Source organism: Pocillopora damicornis, chromosome 13 (assembly GCF_964200805.1).
Source record: "Pocillopora damicornis chromosome 13, jaPocDami1.2, whole genome shotgun sequence".
Classification (NCBI taxonomy): Eukaryota; Metazoa; Cnidaria; class Anthozoa; order Scleractinia; family Pocilloporidae; genus Pocillopora; species Pocillopora damicornis.
In genome coordinates this window covers 3,908,163-3,923,396 of record NC_142682.1, presented here as the reverse complement: position 1 = coordinate 3,923,396, position 15,234 = coordinate 3,908,163, and the positions used below count along the sequence as shown (strand labels likewise).

Here is a 15,234-nt window from a genome sequence, read left to right as displayed (position 1 = left end):
GGATGAAGAAATCACTCCATTTTGTCATGGTGACGGGTTTATGCAGAAATTTGCTTTAGGTGGAGAAAACTCTTCGCTCTTGTGACAGCTTTCAAACCCCAACAGAGTTAGACAAGTTAAACTTGGTTTGAATTTGCGCAATGTTTGCTTTGTTAAAATGTGTCCAGAGACATCTTTCTGTGGTGGTAAGTATGGAGTCTGTTTCAAAGTAGTTGATTGATCCTTTAAGAGTCCCAGCCTTTATGCTTGGAAAGTAGAAATTTAAATCACAAGAGTTTGTTCTAAAGGAAGGCTACGGTGCATTGCTCCTTGATTTCTCAAATTATCCCTAAGCATTCCAGATTACTAATCTTTAATGTTTACAAATCTCGATGAGTTTAGGATTGGCCTGTGGATGCTGATTGGCTGAAGACAAAACTTCGCTCCATTCTTTGCGGCAGTACAAAAGAAGTTTACGAGACAGGTTCCCAAGTTGCTGATCTTCATTTGATGCTCTCGACTATGGTTTGCAGGAGGACTACCGGCACATGTGGTACAAGGCTGAAGGATACCGTGAACAGAGCATGCGCCGAGGGACTTCCAGATCTAGCACGAGAGATGGGATTAGGGTTCTTAGGCTGTGATAATGTCGAGGAAAGGCTTTCAAAAGAAGGCAAAGAAGATCAGGTACCACTGTTGTCATATTTTTTAAATTGGTTTTGCATTAATTCACTTCGTGATTGGACCAGAAAACTCGCACCATTTTCTCCGCCAATCAGATGCAAAACTAGTACCAGGCGCACCTTGGCCTCTCGCGTTTTCCCGCCGTTCAGGAAGAATGCTTGTTTTAACTTTGAGTTCTCATTGGTTGGTAGTAGTACTTTCCCACGCTCTGATTGGATTGGTCATTGGGAGTATTTTGGTTTTATACCACATGCGATCAAAAAGCGCTGCAACGCGGTTTGCAAAGGAAGACCTTTAAGAAATGCAGGCAGAACTTCTACGAGTTATACGGAAAAAAATTCTGAGACGATCTTGGCAGGCAGCGGTATGTTGCACGAGATGACTTTTAACACAACACCGAAATGAAAAATTTAGATTCGGGAAATAACGTTTCCGGTATTTGTATTTCGCCGAAAAACTGGCAACATCTTACTGTGACCGTGGAAATGCTGGGTTAAAAATCTTTCTGCATGTCATTTTACATGTTATCGATTGTTATTGCAGGCCCTTTTACAAGAATTCCTTGCTCGTATCCTTTTTGTAATCCATTTCTTCTAGGTCACTCCTCCTGGTTTGGTCATGTCATCCATGAGAGTCGTTTTTCTTGTCGAGGATGACTTTCCTTCTGCATCAAACCGAGAAGCTTACAATTCCAGGCAGTCTGGATCACATATTGCCTTGGCTGATGCTATTGTTGCAAATCTTCGAATGCGCAAAGCTTCGGACGTGAAATTCGAGGATATGGTTTTCCAATTGAAAGGTGATGAAGTCCACCTCTTGCAAGAGTCACTAAAGAATTACTTTAATCATTTGCCCGAAGATGCCCTCAAAGTATTCTTCGTAGCAATAGGGCCCATGTTTTCCCGGCCAAACTTGGACCTCATCAGGCTGATAAAAGACTGGAGCGATCTCAGAACACGTGACGTTTGTTATGGAATTCACTTTCAACATGTTACAGCTATGCAGGCCTTTGTAATGAAGAATAAGCTCAAAGAGGTTTTAGGCAATAGCGAAAAAATGTCTGGTAGCGGACATCTTGCGGTGACTGGGCTTGTCGAAGATGACAACAGAGACTGCTCCTCCTCATTCCCAGTACTTCTCTACATGATTCATCTTGCCATTGGGGAGAACGGGAACCGATTAGCTGGGAAAGGAATTCCCTCAGGTGAGAAATTAGTAACCATTTCAATTCAGTGTCGTGAAATCAAAACTAAAGTGACCAACGAAAGATTACAACGAATCGTAGATTGAAGATTACAACGAATCGTAGATTAAAGATTACAACGAATCGTAGAGGTGTTTTCAAAACATTTTCAGTGACCAACCTTAACAAGTAAAAGTAGCCAGTGGGAAACGGTGCTTCAGAGGGAAAATCTCGGCTCCATTGCACAACAGACAGCTTAAATATTGAACCATTAGGGTTACTTTGCACGGTTAGGCCGAGCACCAGCGTACAGAATATTAGAAAGAACACACCTGTTAATCTCTTCTTCTCGCATCAATTCCCATTTTACAGATCGTTTTTCTTTCCAGTTTTGATCTATATACGGTTACATGCGAGAGTAACTAAAAAATAAAGTTTATTTCATATTAAGACCAGTAAAATACTGTTTTGTCGTGTGAAAGTAGCTGAAGAAAACATCAGCTGCTGTTGCCTCTGGAGGACACTGGTCTTACTCTCGATTTTGAGTTAGACCCTTGTCAAGGACTCTGAACGTCTGCTATGTAACAGTGTTAAATATTGTATAACTTTGTACATTTTTAGCTGTGTACAGCAAAAGGCCAGTTGGACATGGTTTGTCATCTTGGACGTTGGAAGAAGTGTACATGGAAACTTGCCACGTGTTGTCAGGCTTGAGCAGAAAGTGTGGAATGCATTTGCTATCAGCGGCGCCAACGCCTGTAGAGTCGAATTCTACGATTGAAAAATCTGGGAAAGCTTACCACGTGACTTCCAGTGAAGGAAACAAGGTGGAATCTGTTCACGAGAAAGGAGCTTCCACTTGTATGTCCAAAAATGAAAGCCAACCCCCAGCGCGCAATCTAGAGTCAGATTCTTCCTCTTGCCTAACATTACCTTCAGTGGTATGCACGTCTACGATAGACGAAAGCGCTTGTGAATCGTTTCACGACAGTTTTGGGAATGATTTGTCAAGCAATGTGCTTACTACAGAAGTTAAGGAGCAAGGCAGTACGACGTGGCAGTGCGAGACACCTACAACTTCCAGTGTAGGGGGAAATGAAGATAAAGTTGTACTCAGCTCTGGTTGTAACACTTTAACTTGCATTGAGGCGTCAGCTGATGAAGCGTTTCACGATAAATCCCCTTCATGTGACGGTAAAATTATAGCAGCTTCAAGCTTGCCAACAGGGATCAACCACAACGATAAGCCTTTCGTTGAAAACGTTCCCATTATTGAAGGACATGATCTTGGTGATGTCATGAGTCACGACATTTCATCATCAGCTTTAAACTCTTTGTCATCAACTAATACGCCTAGAAAAGATTCAGGATCGTCAAAGGAAAAAGATGGCAACTTTATGACAGATCATAAAAAGCATAGGCTTGTCGAGGAACCAAATGGCGCGACGCTTTTGGAGAATTCACCTTCAACGTTCAGATTATCTGCGACCGTACACAAGGATGCGTGGTCCAAAGAGGAGGAAGCAGACAATGCTTTGTGTCACAATGGAATAGAATCCATGATTTGCAAGGATGCATGTACAGCTATTAGCCCTACATCCGGCACGAGCCAAGATGGGGAGGGCAAGAGTATAACAGAGGAGAAAGGGGAAGTGGAGCTTATTGACAATGAGACTGTCTTGCGTAAGAATTCAGAAGGTGTGATGGGTTGCGACAAACTGAGTTCAGCCGTTATCTCGGTTGGGGTAGGTGTAAATTTAGAAGAGGTGTCCAAGGATGCAGAAGGTACAATGTACAGAGCTGAGGATGGGCCTCGTCTTGAGAATCTGATGTCAATCACCAGTTCTGATGCTACAAGCGTGAGCATGTCCATGGCTGAAGGAAGCTCAATGGAATCTGTGGTCGATGAAAATGCCACCACGATCCCTTCCCCATGCTCTGGAAAATGTGGGGCAGATGATCATACAATTCAGGAGAAGAGAAAGAAGAAGAAGAAGAATAAAAACAAGAAAAACAAGAAAAATAACAGGAGTAAGTCATCGGCAACCGTCAGTGATACAAGTTCCTGCACTCTGCCAAATGGAGTGCAAATGAAGATCTCATACCGATCATGGCTTCAGAATTTTACGGATTATTGTAAAGGAAGTCATGATGTGGAACACACAGAGGTCAAAACCGACGGATGTAACTTGAAATACTCTTTAAATATGGAAGATGTTTGTGATTATGCCACCAATGCTGGTGAAAACGCAGGGGGAGAAGGCAGTTGTGGAAGGAAAAGGTCTCTATCAACTGAGGAAGTTTGTGACGTAGCTCAAAGTTCGACGAAGAGAACAAAAAGTGAATCTGATTCTGATTGCAAGGGAAGGAGTGAAGATGAAAGACCCATTGGCACTAAATGGGATAAAAACGACGATTTGCCGTTGATGGCAAATGTTGATGAAGTTCTTGTGTATCATTACATTCTTGACTTGTCTGTGGAATTTAACGAAAAAAGTATGAAAGGAAACATAGTGTTATTTCTTGAACCTCGCAACGAAGAGGTCACTAAAAAGCAATTTCAAATGACGTTAGACAGTACCTTAGTGAACATCGAATCTGTGAGCGAAGTTGTTCTTCCAGATGATTTCCAAGTAACATTTTGCCGACATAAACAAAGCGGCCTCTTGTCACACGAAACAACTTCATCCGAGGTACCACTCGGCTTCTTAGGGAACATTCTCGGCGATAAATCTCACACGCCCTTGCCGTTTAAGGGCCTGTCGTATTCAGTGTATGGTTGGTGTGTACAGATTTCGAAACCTGAAGCAACTGGCAAGGCGTGGCCCAGATGTGTCTGGATTAAATACCACACTAGTCCAGAAGGATCGTCATTGACTTGGGCGACTGACCAAGATGGCAAGTAAGTGAGGCGTCGTCCTCGACCAGGGACGGGTTGTTCAAAGCTGGGTTAAGACTACCCAGGATTAGTGTAAAATCTGACTTCAGATCTGAAAGCTTCAATAGAAAATTCCGTATAATTCTTTCTGCCTACAGTTTGATGAATGGATGCCATAGAAAGAGTGAAGAAAGTTACCTGAAACAGGCTTTGGAACAAACGAATATAGAGACCCAGTTATCAATTGAACCCTTAGGTAGCGCCAATCGGCCTTCGAACAACTGGGCCCTTATTCCTAGTTGTAACTTTTTAACTTCTGCATATGATATAAATTCGTTATCTAGAAAACAGTTTAACAGAGTAAACGAACGATCAGTTAGTTGGTGAAATCCTGTCTTGATATAACGCCGAACGCTCCCCATTTGTGAGGAAATTTAGAATGGCCTGGAAATTTCCAAGAAATTGAATGATTTCAAATTGTATTTTTTTCTGTGCACCAGGCCTTCTGTCTACTCACCCGGTGCGTACATCAATAATCGTTCTCTGATGCCATGTCAGGAGCCTCCGATTGCCATGTCAACATGGCAGGCATCGATCCACGTGCCGGAGGACTGTGTTGTGTTAATGAGTGGGAACCAGTTTGTTGGGAAAACCACCCGGAATGACATTCAAGGTAAGACTTCAATTCTTTCATTTTCTGGTCGGTAAGGATGGAGAAGATTGAAACGGATTGCAGGCGACTAACTTGAAATCTTGATAGACGATAGATGGAAAAATCGTGAGGTAGCTAAATGGCGCGTATATGTCGATCAGTAAATGCACGGCCGCTAGAAACAGAGATATTGGTCTCCCTATTCGATGAATGGGAGACATTTGTCAAAAGCTATTCGAAGTGTCATTGGTTTTCCTTTACTGCCTCAGTGATCGGCCAAAAATGTTAGTGCCGTTTGATCAATCAGATTGCGTTTTGACGAAATTATGGACTCGACTTATACTCTGGATGGGAATTTAAATTGCAGAAGTCGTCGGAGAGAGTCGTGAAACTACTGCTCATTTGTTCCTAAAATCATACCCCAAGTGTCTAACAAAAATCGGCATCGTGAATTTTCTAGAAGAAACCTTTTTTTTTTTGTATCATGTTGCAGTGACCTACCACTATGAGATGGATTGTCCACTGCCCTGCTCAACTCTGGCCTTGGCTGTGGGGTGGTGGGAGTGCCTGCTATCTAGAACCGCCGACACTAAAAACGGTGATAATCCCAATGTGCCGGTCACGTGTCGTTTGTTTGCTCCGCCCAGTTTGATTGACAGGGCGGCAGAGGAGTTGCTAGAATACGCACCTAAATTTCTAGAAGCCTCCTGCGAGTTGTTAGGTCCTTATCCATTCAGACGGTTGGACATGTTGGTTTTGCCAAAGTGTTTCGCTTGCATGGGACTCAAAAGGTTGGTTTATATTCAGTTCGTTCTCGTTTTCAAGATCCGCTCTTTCGTTCCAGACCAGTTGCTCATAACTAGTTCAAAATTCCTCTTTCTTTTATGTCGTCCAAAACCTTAACCTTGGAAATCAATCCAAGGTGACTTTCATCTCTTTTTTTTTTGTCTTTTAGTCCCAATCTGGTGTTTCTGTCCCAGTCCCTTCTTTCTGGTGATGCGAGCATGCGCGTGCGACTGGCACATGAGATCTCGCACGCCTGGTTCGGGCTCCTGGTTGGCGCCAAGGACTGGAGCGAAGAATGGCTTTCAGAGGGGTTCGCCACGTTCATAGAAGAGAAGATTCAATCAAAGGCTGAGAGGGTACGTGGACAGTTCGTGTTTCTTACGCAAAATAAGTAAAAATAAATTCCCGACATTGAAAGTGGACAACTATTCACCGAAGTGGAGGTGGTGGAAATTTGCCGAGACACGAAGCGGTGAATTTTTACCACTTTCATCTACGCTTGACCGAAACCTTAACTTTTACACTATGAGATTGTAGACTAACAATTACTTACGTCCTTACTTGACCCTTTAACTTCCGGAAGTTATTAACATGTAACTCATGTACATTATAAGAGAGAGTGTACTGGAGAGAGGCCGAGTGATAAGGGTACTGGTGGGATCCTGGGTCCGAGTCTTCCTCTCTGCTACTCACTGGATTTTATCTTTGTTACCCTGAGTTCTCCTTTCTGGCTACGCTTTGTAAAATGACCGGTTGGCCTGCTTTTAGGAACTAATCTCTCTTGCTAGTATGGATACTTGTTTTAATATTGGTATTTTTTCAGCGACCTCAAATGTCCCATATGGGCATGAAGACGCTATGCTTGCGTTTTTTTTTTTAGCACTTGATTATGGTTTTGTGTGCGCTCGTTTGTGAGTTGCGAAGGTGCAAGTATCTCCCATCTCAAGCAGCCACTCATCGCTTCAGCGCACACAAAACTGCCAACTACGCAGGCTTTGAGACATAGTATTTTTGTAACCTGTGTTCTGCTGAATTTGGCGAATTTCTTTCTTCCGCAGTGGTCTAGGGATAAAGACAGATTTTTTCGAGAAATGAGGCAAATTCTCCGGCACAGATGTTTATTGTCTGAAATCAAGGAGTGTGATGACAGTCTCAAGTGTTTGAGGTAAGAAAATTGTAAAGATGAAAATATTTGGAGAGGCAAATAACAGTGACTTACAAATGAAGATTTAGGTAAGACTTACTTTTGCAGTGCCTCTCCCCCCCACCCTGGAGTGTAACTTGGGAAAATACTTGGTGGGGGAGGGTCAACTGCGTGGACTAGCATCCCGTACAGGGGTAGGCTCCGGCAGCAAAGGTAGTCAGTTTTCATACGCACCTTGCTCTAAATGCTGTAACCAAAACCAAGGAATCGTTGAAATGCAGAATTCAAGACAAGCCTATAATTTTGCATGTAAAGCTAACTAAATGGGATGTTTTCTTTTCGTTTCAGGCCCAAAGTCGCCAAACCGAAATCTGGTAAGAGCCTTTCCTTTTAGTTATGGTAACAACTGACTCTAATAACAAATGAATCTGTTATTGTTCACAAAAAGAGCTATTACAATAAGATTATGAGAAAAGAATACGCAGTTAATCGGAAAGTTTTGAACCGTGAGGTTTCCAAGCTAGCCCCTACTTATTTAAAGTCAGTTTTTTTTTTTTTTTATCAACAATAGCACTGAGAGAACAGACAAAAAACCAGGGTAATTTAGTATCATCAACTCAGTTGATAACGTAAATTGGTCACCGTAAAGAGTTTCAAAGCTGACGTTTCGAGAGTTAGCCCTTCTTCAGATAGACGAAGGGCTAACGCTCGAAACGTCGGCTTTGAAACTCTTTACGGTGGCCAATCTACGTTTTCAACTTAGTTGATAATATTAAATTACCTCGTTATACTCTCCCACCGACTCAGCACTATCGTTTCTTTAGAAACTTACCTCCGTTATTAAAAAAACTGTCTAACTTTTAAAGTAGCCCCATAAACGCTTGGTTTTATGATTCACAGCTATTTCAGCAGCCGAAGCAGTTAAGAGGAGCTCGCGTCAGTCTGATTCTGTGTCTATCAAACCTCACACTGTGGTCCAGTTCGGTCAAATCTGCTCCAGAAAATGGACACAAGTTCATTACCTCAAGGTGCGCCCTGTTTACATATTGTTCATTTGTTCAGGGAGTGCAGGAAGCCGTGAAATGGTGGCCTAATGGTCAGTGCACTGGACTCCGGATTGAGAAGTCCGGGTTCGAGACCAAGGCGGGTCGTTGTGTTATGTTCTTGGGTTAAACACATTGCCTTTCTCCACTCAGGAGTTCAACCCCTTCATCCTCAAGATCTCATCAGTAATCCACCTTACTGTCTGCTGTTCAATTCAGACGATTTGGTATAGGATCAATTCATAATCTCCTTTATTCTCATTATCTTTCTGACTGATATTGTAAGGAGAAATTCAGTCTTGGTCAGTCATGTCAGTCAAGGGTCAAATGGGTACGGCGAAATTTTGGGTTGGCGGAAGGGAACCTGTGATGAACCAGCCGTGAATTAACATGCCATCCTGGGGTAGTAAAGAATTCCTAGTCGCTATATGAAACGAAAATCGGGACAGGCTCCGGCACAAGTGCAGTCCTTACCATCCCATACAACCGCTCTACAACAGCGTAGGGCCGTATGATCATGTCTTATTTCCTTGCAGGGATACTTTTTACTTCATTGCATGGCGACTATGGTTGGACTTGAGGAATTCGATCAGTTTTTGTTTGAATATGTCCAACATTTCAGAGAGCAACTTGTTACTTCAGAGGTAAGTCCGGTGTTTATTTTTATGGCTTAAGATTCAATGAAGCTGATGTGCCGCAATAGTGTAGATTCTCATCCCATTAAAAAGACTGTCGGAAGTAAATTTTGTTCATCGACTTAAGTATGAAATAAATTGGTTTGTCCAAGTATAAGGATGAATTCTGCCTCGGTGAACCTTTGCTTGTATTAGTGCGCCAAGTCTATTATCGATTAGTGTCCGGCATAGTTAGTATGAGTAATCTCGTTTGTCATGAAGTTTTGGTATTTGGTGTAGCTACACGGGTCAAACCTCAAGGAAATTTAGGTATAAAGTATTAAAGTTTTCAAAGTTTTAAGGAATATTGAATTTTCAAGGGGAATTAGTCAGATATAGCAGTATCCACAGGCAGCCCAGGTTGAATGAAAGCAGTTTTTAATTTGCATATTACGAGTACCGTTTGAATTTGCATTTTACAAGGGAATTTGTGCCTCAAGTAAAAATTATGCAATAGAAATGACTATCTTAGCTTGCTTTTGAGTTATTTTTATAACTTTCTATGTAAAGTGAAAACAAATTGTTATAGGTGGTACAACTTGAAATCTAAGTTGGTACTGAAACGGCATCAGTCACAAAGAGATAGTTAAAGAAATAACTCAAAAGTAAAGTACGTCATTTTTTATATTTTTACTGAAGGCAGATTTTTAAGACACTCTTTTTTATTTGGATACATTCTCCTATAAATACATTCTCTCATAAAATCCAAATTCAAAACGGCTTTTGTGAAATGCAAATTCAAAACGACTTTTAAACATCCTTAACCGCCTTTGGGCTATCAAGACTTTCTATGAGGTGTTATTCATCGTTACTTTTTCATGACCATATAGGACTTTTTTGGCTTCTTTGTTGAAAGTTTTCCCGATGTACCAAGGTAAGACTCAAGAGCTTCTATTGTAACCGTTGAATAAAGCATCTCCCTTCGTTCTGTTTTTTTGTGATACTCTAGTCACTGTGAGCTTCTTTCTTGTTAAAGAGAAATGAAGGATAATTTTATGAGCGAATGGCTGGAAAGACCGGGATTACCCAAGGTGAGTTTGTTATGTAGCTAGGAACAAATAAGCGCAAGAATAGACACTGGCTCCCCAAACTGGCTGATGAAAAAACCTGATGATATTATTAGAACCGTTTAGCAGACAAAAACTATTCAGTCGCTTCGAGTAGACTGAGAGGGCTGTGAAGGTGCCAGCCACGAGAGATTTTTCGCACCTCTTGAGTGCTTTGTTTCTTTCGTCCTGGGTTTGGCGGGGAGGGAAAGGAAAGGAGGGGTATCTTATTGTACGGTAAAAATAATAAAGAAAAGGTAGAAAACATTAAACCTGTCAAGCTAAAAACTAAATCAACAATTTTGTAAGTGTCATTGTGTTTTAAAATAAGGAATCAGTGATTTAGAGAATTTTTTCCAAAGGCCAGAAAAAATGCCTAAGTCCTCAGGTAAAATGTAATTGGTAGTTTTTTTGAAAATTTACAAGTTCTTAATTATTCAGAATTCCAAGAGAAATTATTTGATTGTTTGTCTATAATATACATTATATTTCAGCGTTGTTTGTCGTTCGGGACTAATTGAAGTGTTTCCAGCCAATAGGAATGGTCAAAGTTTTGTATGCACGCTACTAGTCACACATTGAGGTTGTGAGAATATAAGAATGGATCACCAACTAAAGCTAGAGAGGAGCTCTTGATTGTTTGACATGTTCTCCATGTCAGCACCTTAGGAAATGAACAGATAACAGTACGGAGAATATGCATACTGATGTTAGGGTGTAAAGGATTAATACTTCAACGGCCAGAATTCTTATTTTTTTGTACCCAGTCTTTTCCGAAGAGGTTTGACAGCCCGGACAATGAACTTGTTTCACAAGTGGAAAACGAGGTATGTGCGCGGTTACCTAGCTCAGGAAAACTGTTGGTATTTATCACTTGATTCATTGCCGATTTCTAGTTGCTGATCTCGTGGAATTGTCGGATGTTTTTAGTTTCAGGTCTGGAAGAAACAAGACATGATTAACAAACGGAACAAGACGCTCAAATTGCGAAAGAGAAAGCAACCTCCCAGCTCCAATTTGGTGAGGGCTATTTTTTTTCCTGTAAATACAACAGCAGCCATTGTGTAGTACTTGTGCCGCTCTAAAAACGTCATAACCGTGGGTCGGTATTTTTTTCGGAACGATCCGAACCACGTGACCATAAAGTGAATGCAATTATTCCCCAGACGTACCCTTATTCCAACGGTACTTTTTTAAAATCTAAATTTAGTGCGTGTTCCTGCGGTGCGATTATTTAGAGAACAACAGCTGATTGGTTAGTGATTCTGCGGCGAAATTTTAAGTTTTAATCTCTAGTCCGAACCGATCCGAAGAATCCCGAAGTCAAACGACGATGTAGTTCGGTTAATAATTGGTTAATATGACGGTTAATATAACGGTTTCTTTTCTTTCTTTTATTTTCGAATGTTAGGAAGTCGCTGAACAAGTTGTTTTGTTGCTGGAAAAACTTTTGGAGCGAGAGGCGATATCCCATAACACACTGCGTCAGTTGGACAAGTGTTACAACTTATCAAACGGAAATGCCGAGGTTCGTCAGTTATTTTTAGCGCTGTTTTCATTTAATTCTTCCCTGGAAGCCGTTTCTCGAATACAACGTCCAATTTTAACCACTCTAACAGTCTTTTTATGTTCTTTGTAGTTTCTCTGACCTTCACCTTGCGTAACTAAATTTATAGTTTAAATTAACTTCCAATCATGATAGTTGTGTTGAGCCTCCACCAACAGCCATTTCTCAACAGCTGCAACAGTACACGTTCCGAATGTCCTAAAAGGAACTCTGAGTAATCTGCCACTACAACGGCAATAAAAAACATAGCGAAACGAAGGTTTATGTAGCATGATATTCCTCAGCCCTTGGGTTTTAGGTGCATTGGTAATGACCGCGTGTTTTCATTTTGCAGATTCGACATCGCTGGTGTGAACTCGTGGTAAAACATAAGTAAGTGTGGCAAGTGTTCGCCGTTGATTTAATGATGGTTGGAGTGCCTTTCAAATGAGTATCGTAAAAACCAAAAAGATTAAATCGGCTAGTGATGCCAAAGTATTAAATATCATAAGAAACCGATGAGAACTCAAAGGGAGTGGTGCACCGTAGACAGCGTGAAGTTTGGAGAAACGTGAGCGACCGCGTCGCATTTGCCGTACTCTTACATCTGATTGGTTGAGAGGGTGACGCGATTTCTTTTTGTCCAATCACGACGGACTAAATTGCAATGGTTTTAGTTTTGCATCTGATTGGTCGAGAGTCTGGTACGAGTTTTCTAGACCAATCAAAGCACGAACGGAAGCAAAACAAACATACTTGCTCTTACTAAAAATAGTTATTTCCCTGTATTCTCGTTATAGTTTCACTCCAGGGTTACCAGATGTAAGGAGATTTTTGATAGAGGATCAGGTAGGTAAAAAAGCTCAAAATAGAAATTTTCTTTCTTGAGTTTTTGGAAATCTGCTGTTATTGGAATTAGGAGTATATTAAAACAGTTGATCGCGTTGAAGGCGCGCTCTAATTGGCTGCTTAAACTCCAAATATCCTTTTGGAGTTTAAGCAGCCAATTAGAGCGCGCCTTCAACGCGATCAACTGTTTTAATTTATAAGAATACATGAAAGTCATATATTTGTACTGCGGAAAATACATTTTAAGCAAATGAAGATCATCGCAGTATATACTCAACTTAAGCAGTTGAGAAATAAGGCCTGAAAAAAATTCAGGCCTGAACGGGAATCGAACCCATGACCTCTGCGAATACCGGTGCAGCGCTCTAACCAACTGAGCTATCAAGCCAACTGGGAGCTGGTCAATTGTGAGTTCGTTATATACCCGTAGATGGAGAAGGTGTGATAAGAATACATGAAAGTCATATATTTGTACTGCGGAAAATACATTTTAAGCAAATGAAGATCATCGCAGTATATACTCAACTTAAGCAGTTGAGAAATAAGGCCTGAAAAAAAATTCAGGCCTGAACGGGAATCGAACCCATGACCTCTGCGAATACCGGTGCAGCGCTCTAACCAACTGAGCTATCAAGCCAACTGGGAGCTGGTCAATTGTGAGTTCGTTATATACCCGTAGATGGAGAAGGTGTGATAAGAATACATGAAAGTCATATATTTGTACTGCGGAAAATACATTTTAAGCAAATGAAGATCATCGCAGTATATACTCAACTTAAGCAGTTGAGAAATAAGGCCTGAAAAAAAATTCAGGCCTGAACGGGAATCGAACCCATGACCTCTGCGAATACCGGTGCAGCGCTCTAACCAACTGAGCTATCAAGCCAACTGGGAGCTGGTCAATTGTGAGTTCGTTATATACCCGTAGATGGAGAAGGTGTGATAAGAATACATGAAAGTCATATATTTGTACTGCGGAAAATACATTTTAAGCAAATGAAGATCATCGCAGTATATACTCAACTTAAGCAGTTGAGAAATAAGGCCTGAAAAAAATTCAGGCCTGAACGGGAATCGAACCCATGACCTCTGCGAATACCGGTGCAGCGCTCTAACCAACTGAGCTATCAAGCCAACTGGGAGCTGGTCAATTGTGGGTTCGATTCCCGTTCAGGCCTGAATTTTTTTCAGGCCTTATTTCTCAACTGCTTAAGTTGAGTATATACTGCGATGATCTTCATTTGCTTAAAATGTATTTTCCGCAGTACAAATATATGACTTTCATGTATTCTTATCACACCTTCTCCATCTACGGGTATATAACGAACTCACAATTGACCAGCTCCCAGTTGGCTTGATAGCTCAGTTGGTTAGAGCGCTGCACCGGTATTCGCAGAGGTCATGGGTTCGATTCCCGTTCAGGCCTGAATTTTTTTTCAGGCCTTATTTCTCAACTGCTTAAGTTGAGTATATACTGCGATGATCTTCATTTGCTTAAAATGTATTTTCCGCAGTACAAATATATGACTTTCATGTATTCTTATCACACCTTCTCCATCTACGGGTATATAACGAACTCACAATTGACCAGCTCCCAGTTGGCTTGATAGCTCAGTTGGTTAGAGCACTGCACCGGTATTCGCAGAGGTCATGGGTTCGATTCCCGTTCAGGCCTGTATTTTTTTCAGGCCTTATTTCTCAACTGCTTAAGTTGAGTATATACTGCGATGATCTTCATTTGCTTAAAATGTTTTAATTTAGTAGTCCTTTGCTCTACACTTCCGAGCAACTCGCGTAGGATTTGCACCTGAAAATTTAACAAATCGACAGTGGCTTAGCGTAGTCTGTAATCTTTTCGAAAAACGATATTCGTCATCACAATGGTCAAACTTTTGTGGACTCACGACGCGAAGCCGAGTGAGTCCGCAACAAATTTGTTTTTTACCACAGTATTGACGCGATTAAAACGATTCTTTTAGAGCGTGACACGTTGCCGCAAGCAGCGTCGTATGAACTCTTATCGACAACGGCAAGTTGGCCGATCAGATTGCGACATTACTGCCAATTTTGGTAAAAATTGTGACCATTGGAGGGATAAATGAGTTAAAATCATCTTTTGCGTTTTATTATCTAACTGTTTTAGTATGCACTGAAATAACTGTTTACCACAGTGTCGGTGACTACCCAAGATTCTGTTTATGCGTAATTCAAGTTCCAACTTAGAGAGGCAATGAGGAGTATTTAGGCTTCAACAATGCTCCATCATGTTTTATCCTCATTTGTAGGGAATGGGTATCTACCTTTTTGGTGAATTGATCATTTCTCAGCAACCCAGGCAACGCGCCTTGGTGGATGACGTTCTGGCAGAAATCGGCCCCGAGATGGACAGGTGTACTTATCGAACAGTAAAGGACATGTTGGAGGGAAACGACTAACGGCCTGGGAACCACTTGTGTGAGCTTGGCGTGACAATTTTACTGAGGTCCAATTGAGAACATCGCGCTACACCCCTATTTATCGTACATTGTGTGACGGCACGAATCAAGGTTTCAATCGAAATTTATCACGGAAATAAGGATTTCATGCACTTATCTGGTCGTAACTCACTGGGAAAATGATTGAACATGACGTTAACCTTATCCGTGTTAAATTCAGCAATAATTTTTCCACGATTTCTGGATGTGATCATCCGAAGTGATCTTCTGTTGTTATAAATAAAGTGTATTTATAACAAGAATGACGAGAATAAAGATTTGAGAAGAGATGATCA

General features: G+C 41.2%; 1 protein-coding gene across 1 annotated transcript in view; it reads left to right on the top strand.

The window, feature by feature from the left end:
* LOC113678093 (uncharacterized) overlaps positions 1-15,234 on the top strand; it is a 20,231-nt gene extending 4,997 nt beyond the window's left edge. The window contains exons 7-24 of the mRNA XM_027194961.2: positions 382-666; positions 1,261-1,867; positions 2,468-4,748; positions 5,225-5,397; positions 5,870-6,167; positions 6,332-6,518; positions 7,221-7,327; positions 7,655-7,680; positions 8,207-8,334; positions 8,886-8,993; positions 9,854-9,897; positions 10,000-10,054; positions 10,837-10,896; positions 11,000-11,089; positions 11,481-11,597; positions 11,971-12,008; positions 12,416-12,464; positions 14,750-15,234. Of these exons, the coding sequence (XP_027050762.2) occupies positions 382-666; positions 1,261-1,867; positions 2,468-4,748; positions 5,225-5,397; positions 5,870-6,167; positions 6,332-6,518; positions 7,221-7,327; positions 7,655-7,680; positions 8,207-8,334; positions 8,886-8,993; positions 9,854-9,897; positions 10,000-10,054; positions 10,837-10,896; positions 11,000-11,089; positions 11,481-11,597; positions 11,971-12,008; positions 12,416-12,464; positions 14,750-14,899 (4,803 nt within the window). The 3' untranslated portion in view covers positions 14,900-15,234. The remainder of the gene's footprint in view (positions 1-381; positions 667-1,260; positions 1,868-2,467; positions 4,749-5,224; positions 5,398-5,869; positions 6,168-6,331; positions 6,519-7,220; positions 7,328-7,654; positions 7,681-8,206; positions 8,335-8,885; positions 8,994-9,853; positions 9,898-9,999; positions 10,055-10,836; positions 10,897-10,999; positions 11,090-11,480; positions 11,598-11,970; positions 12,009-12,415; positions 12,465-14,749) is intronic.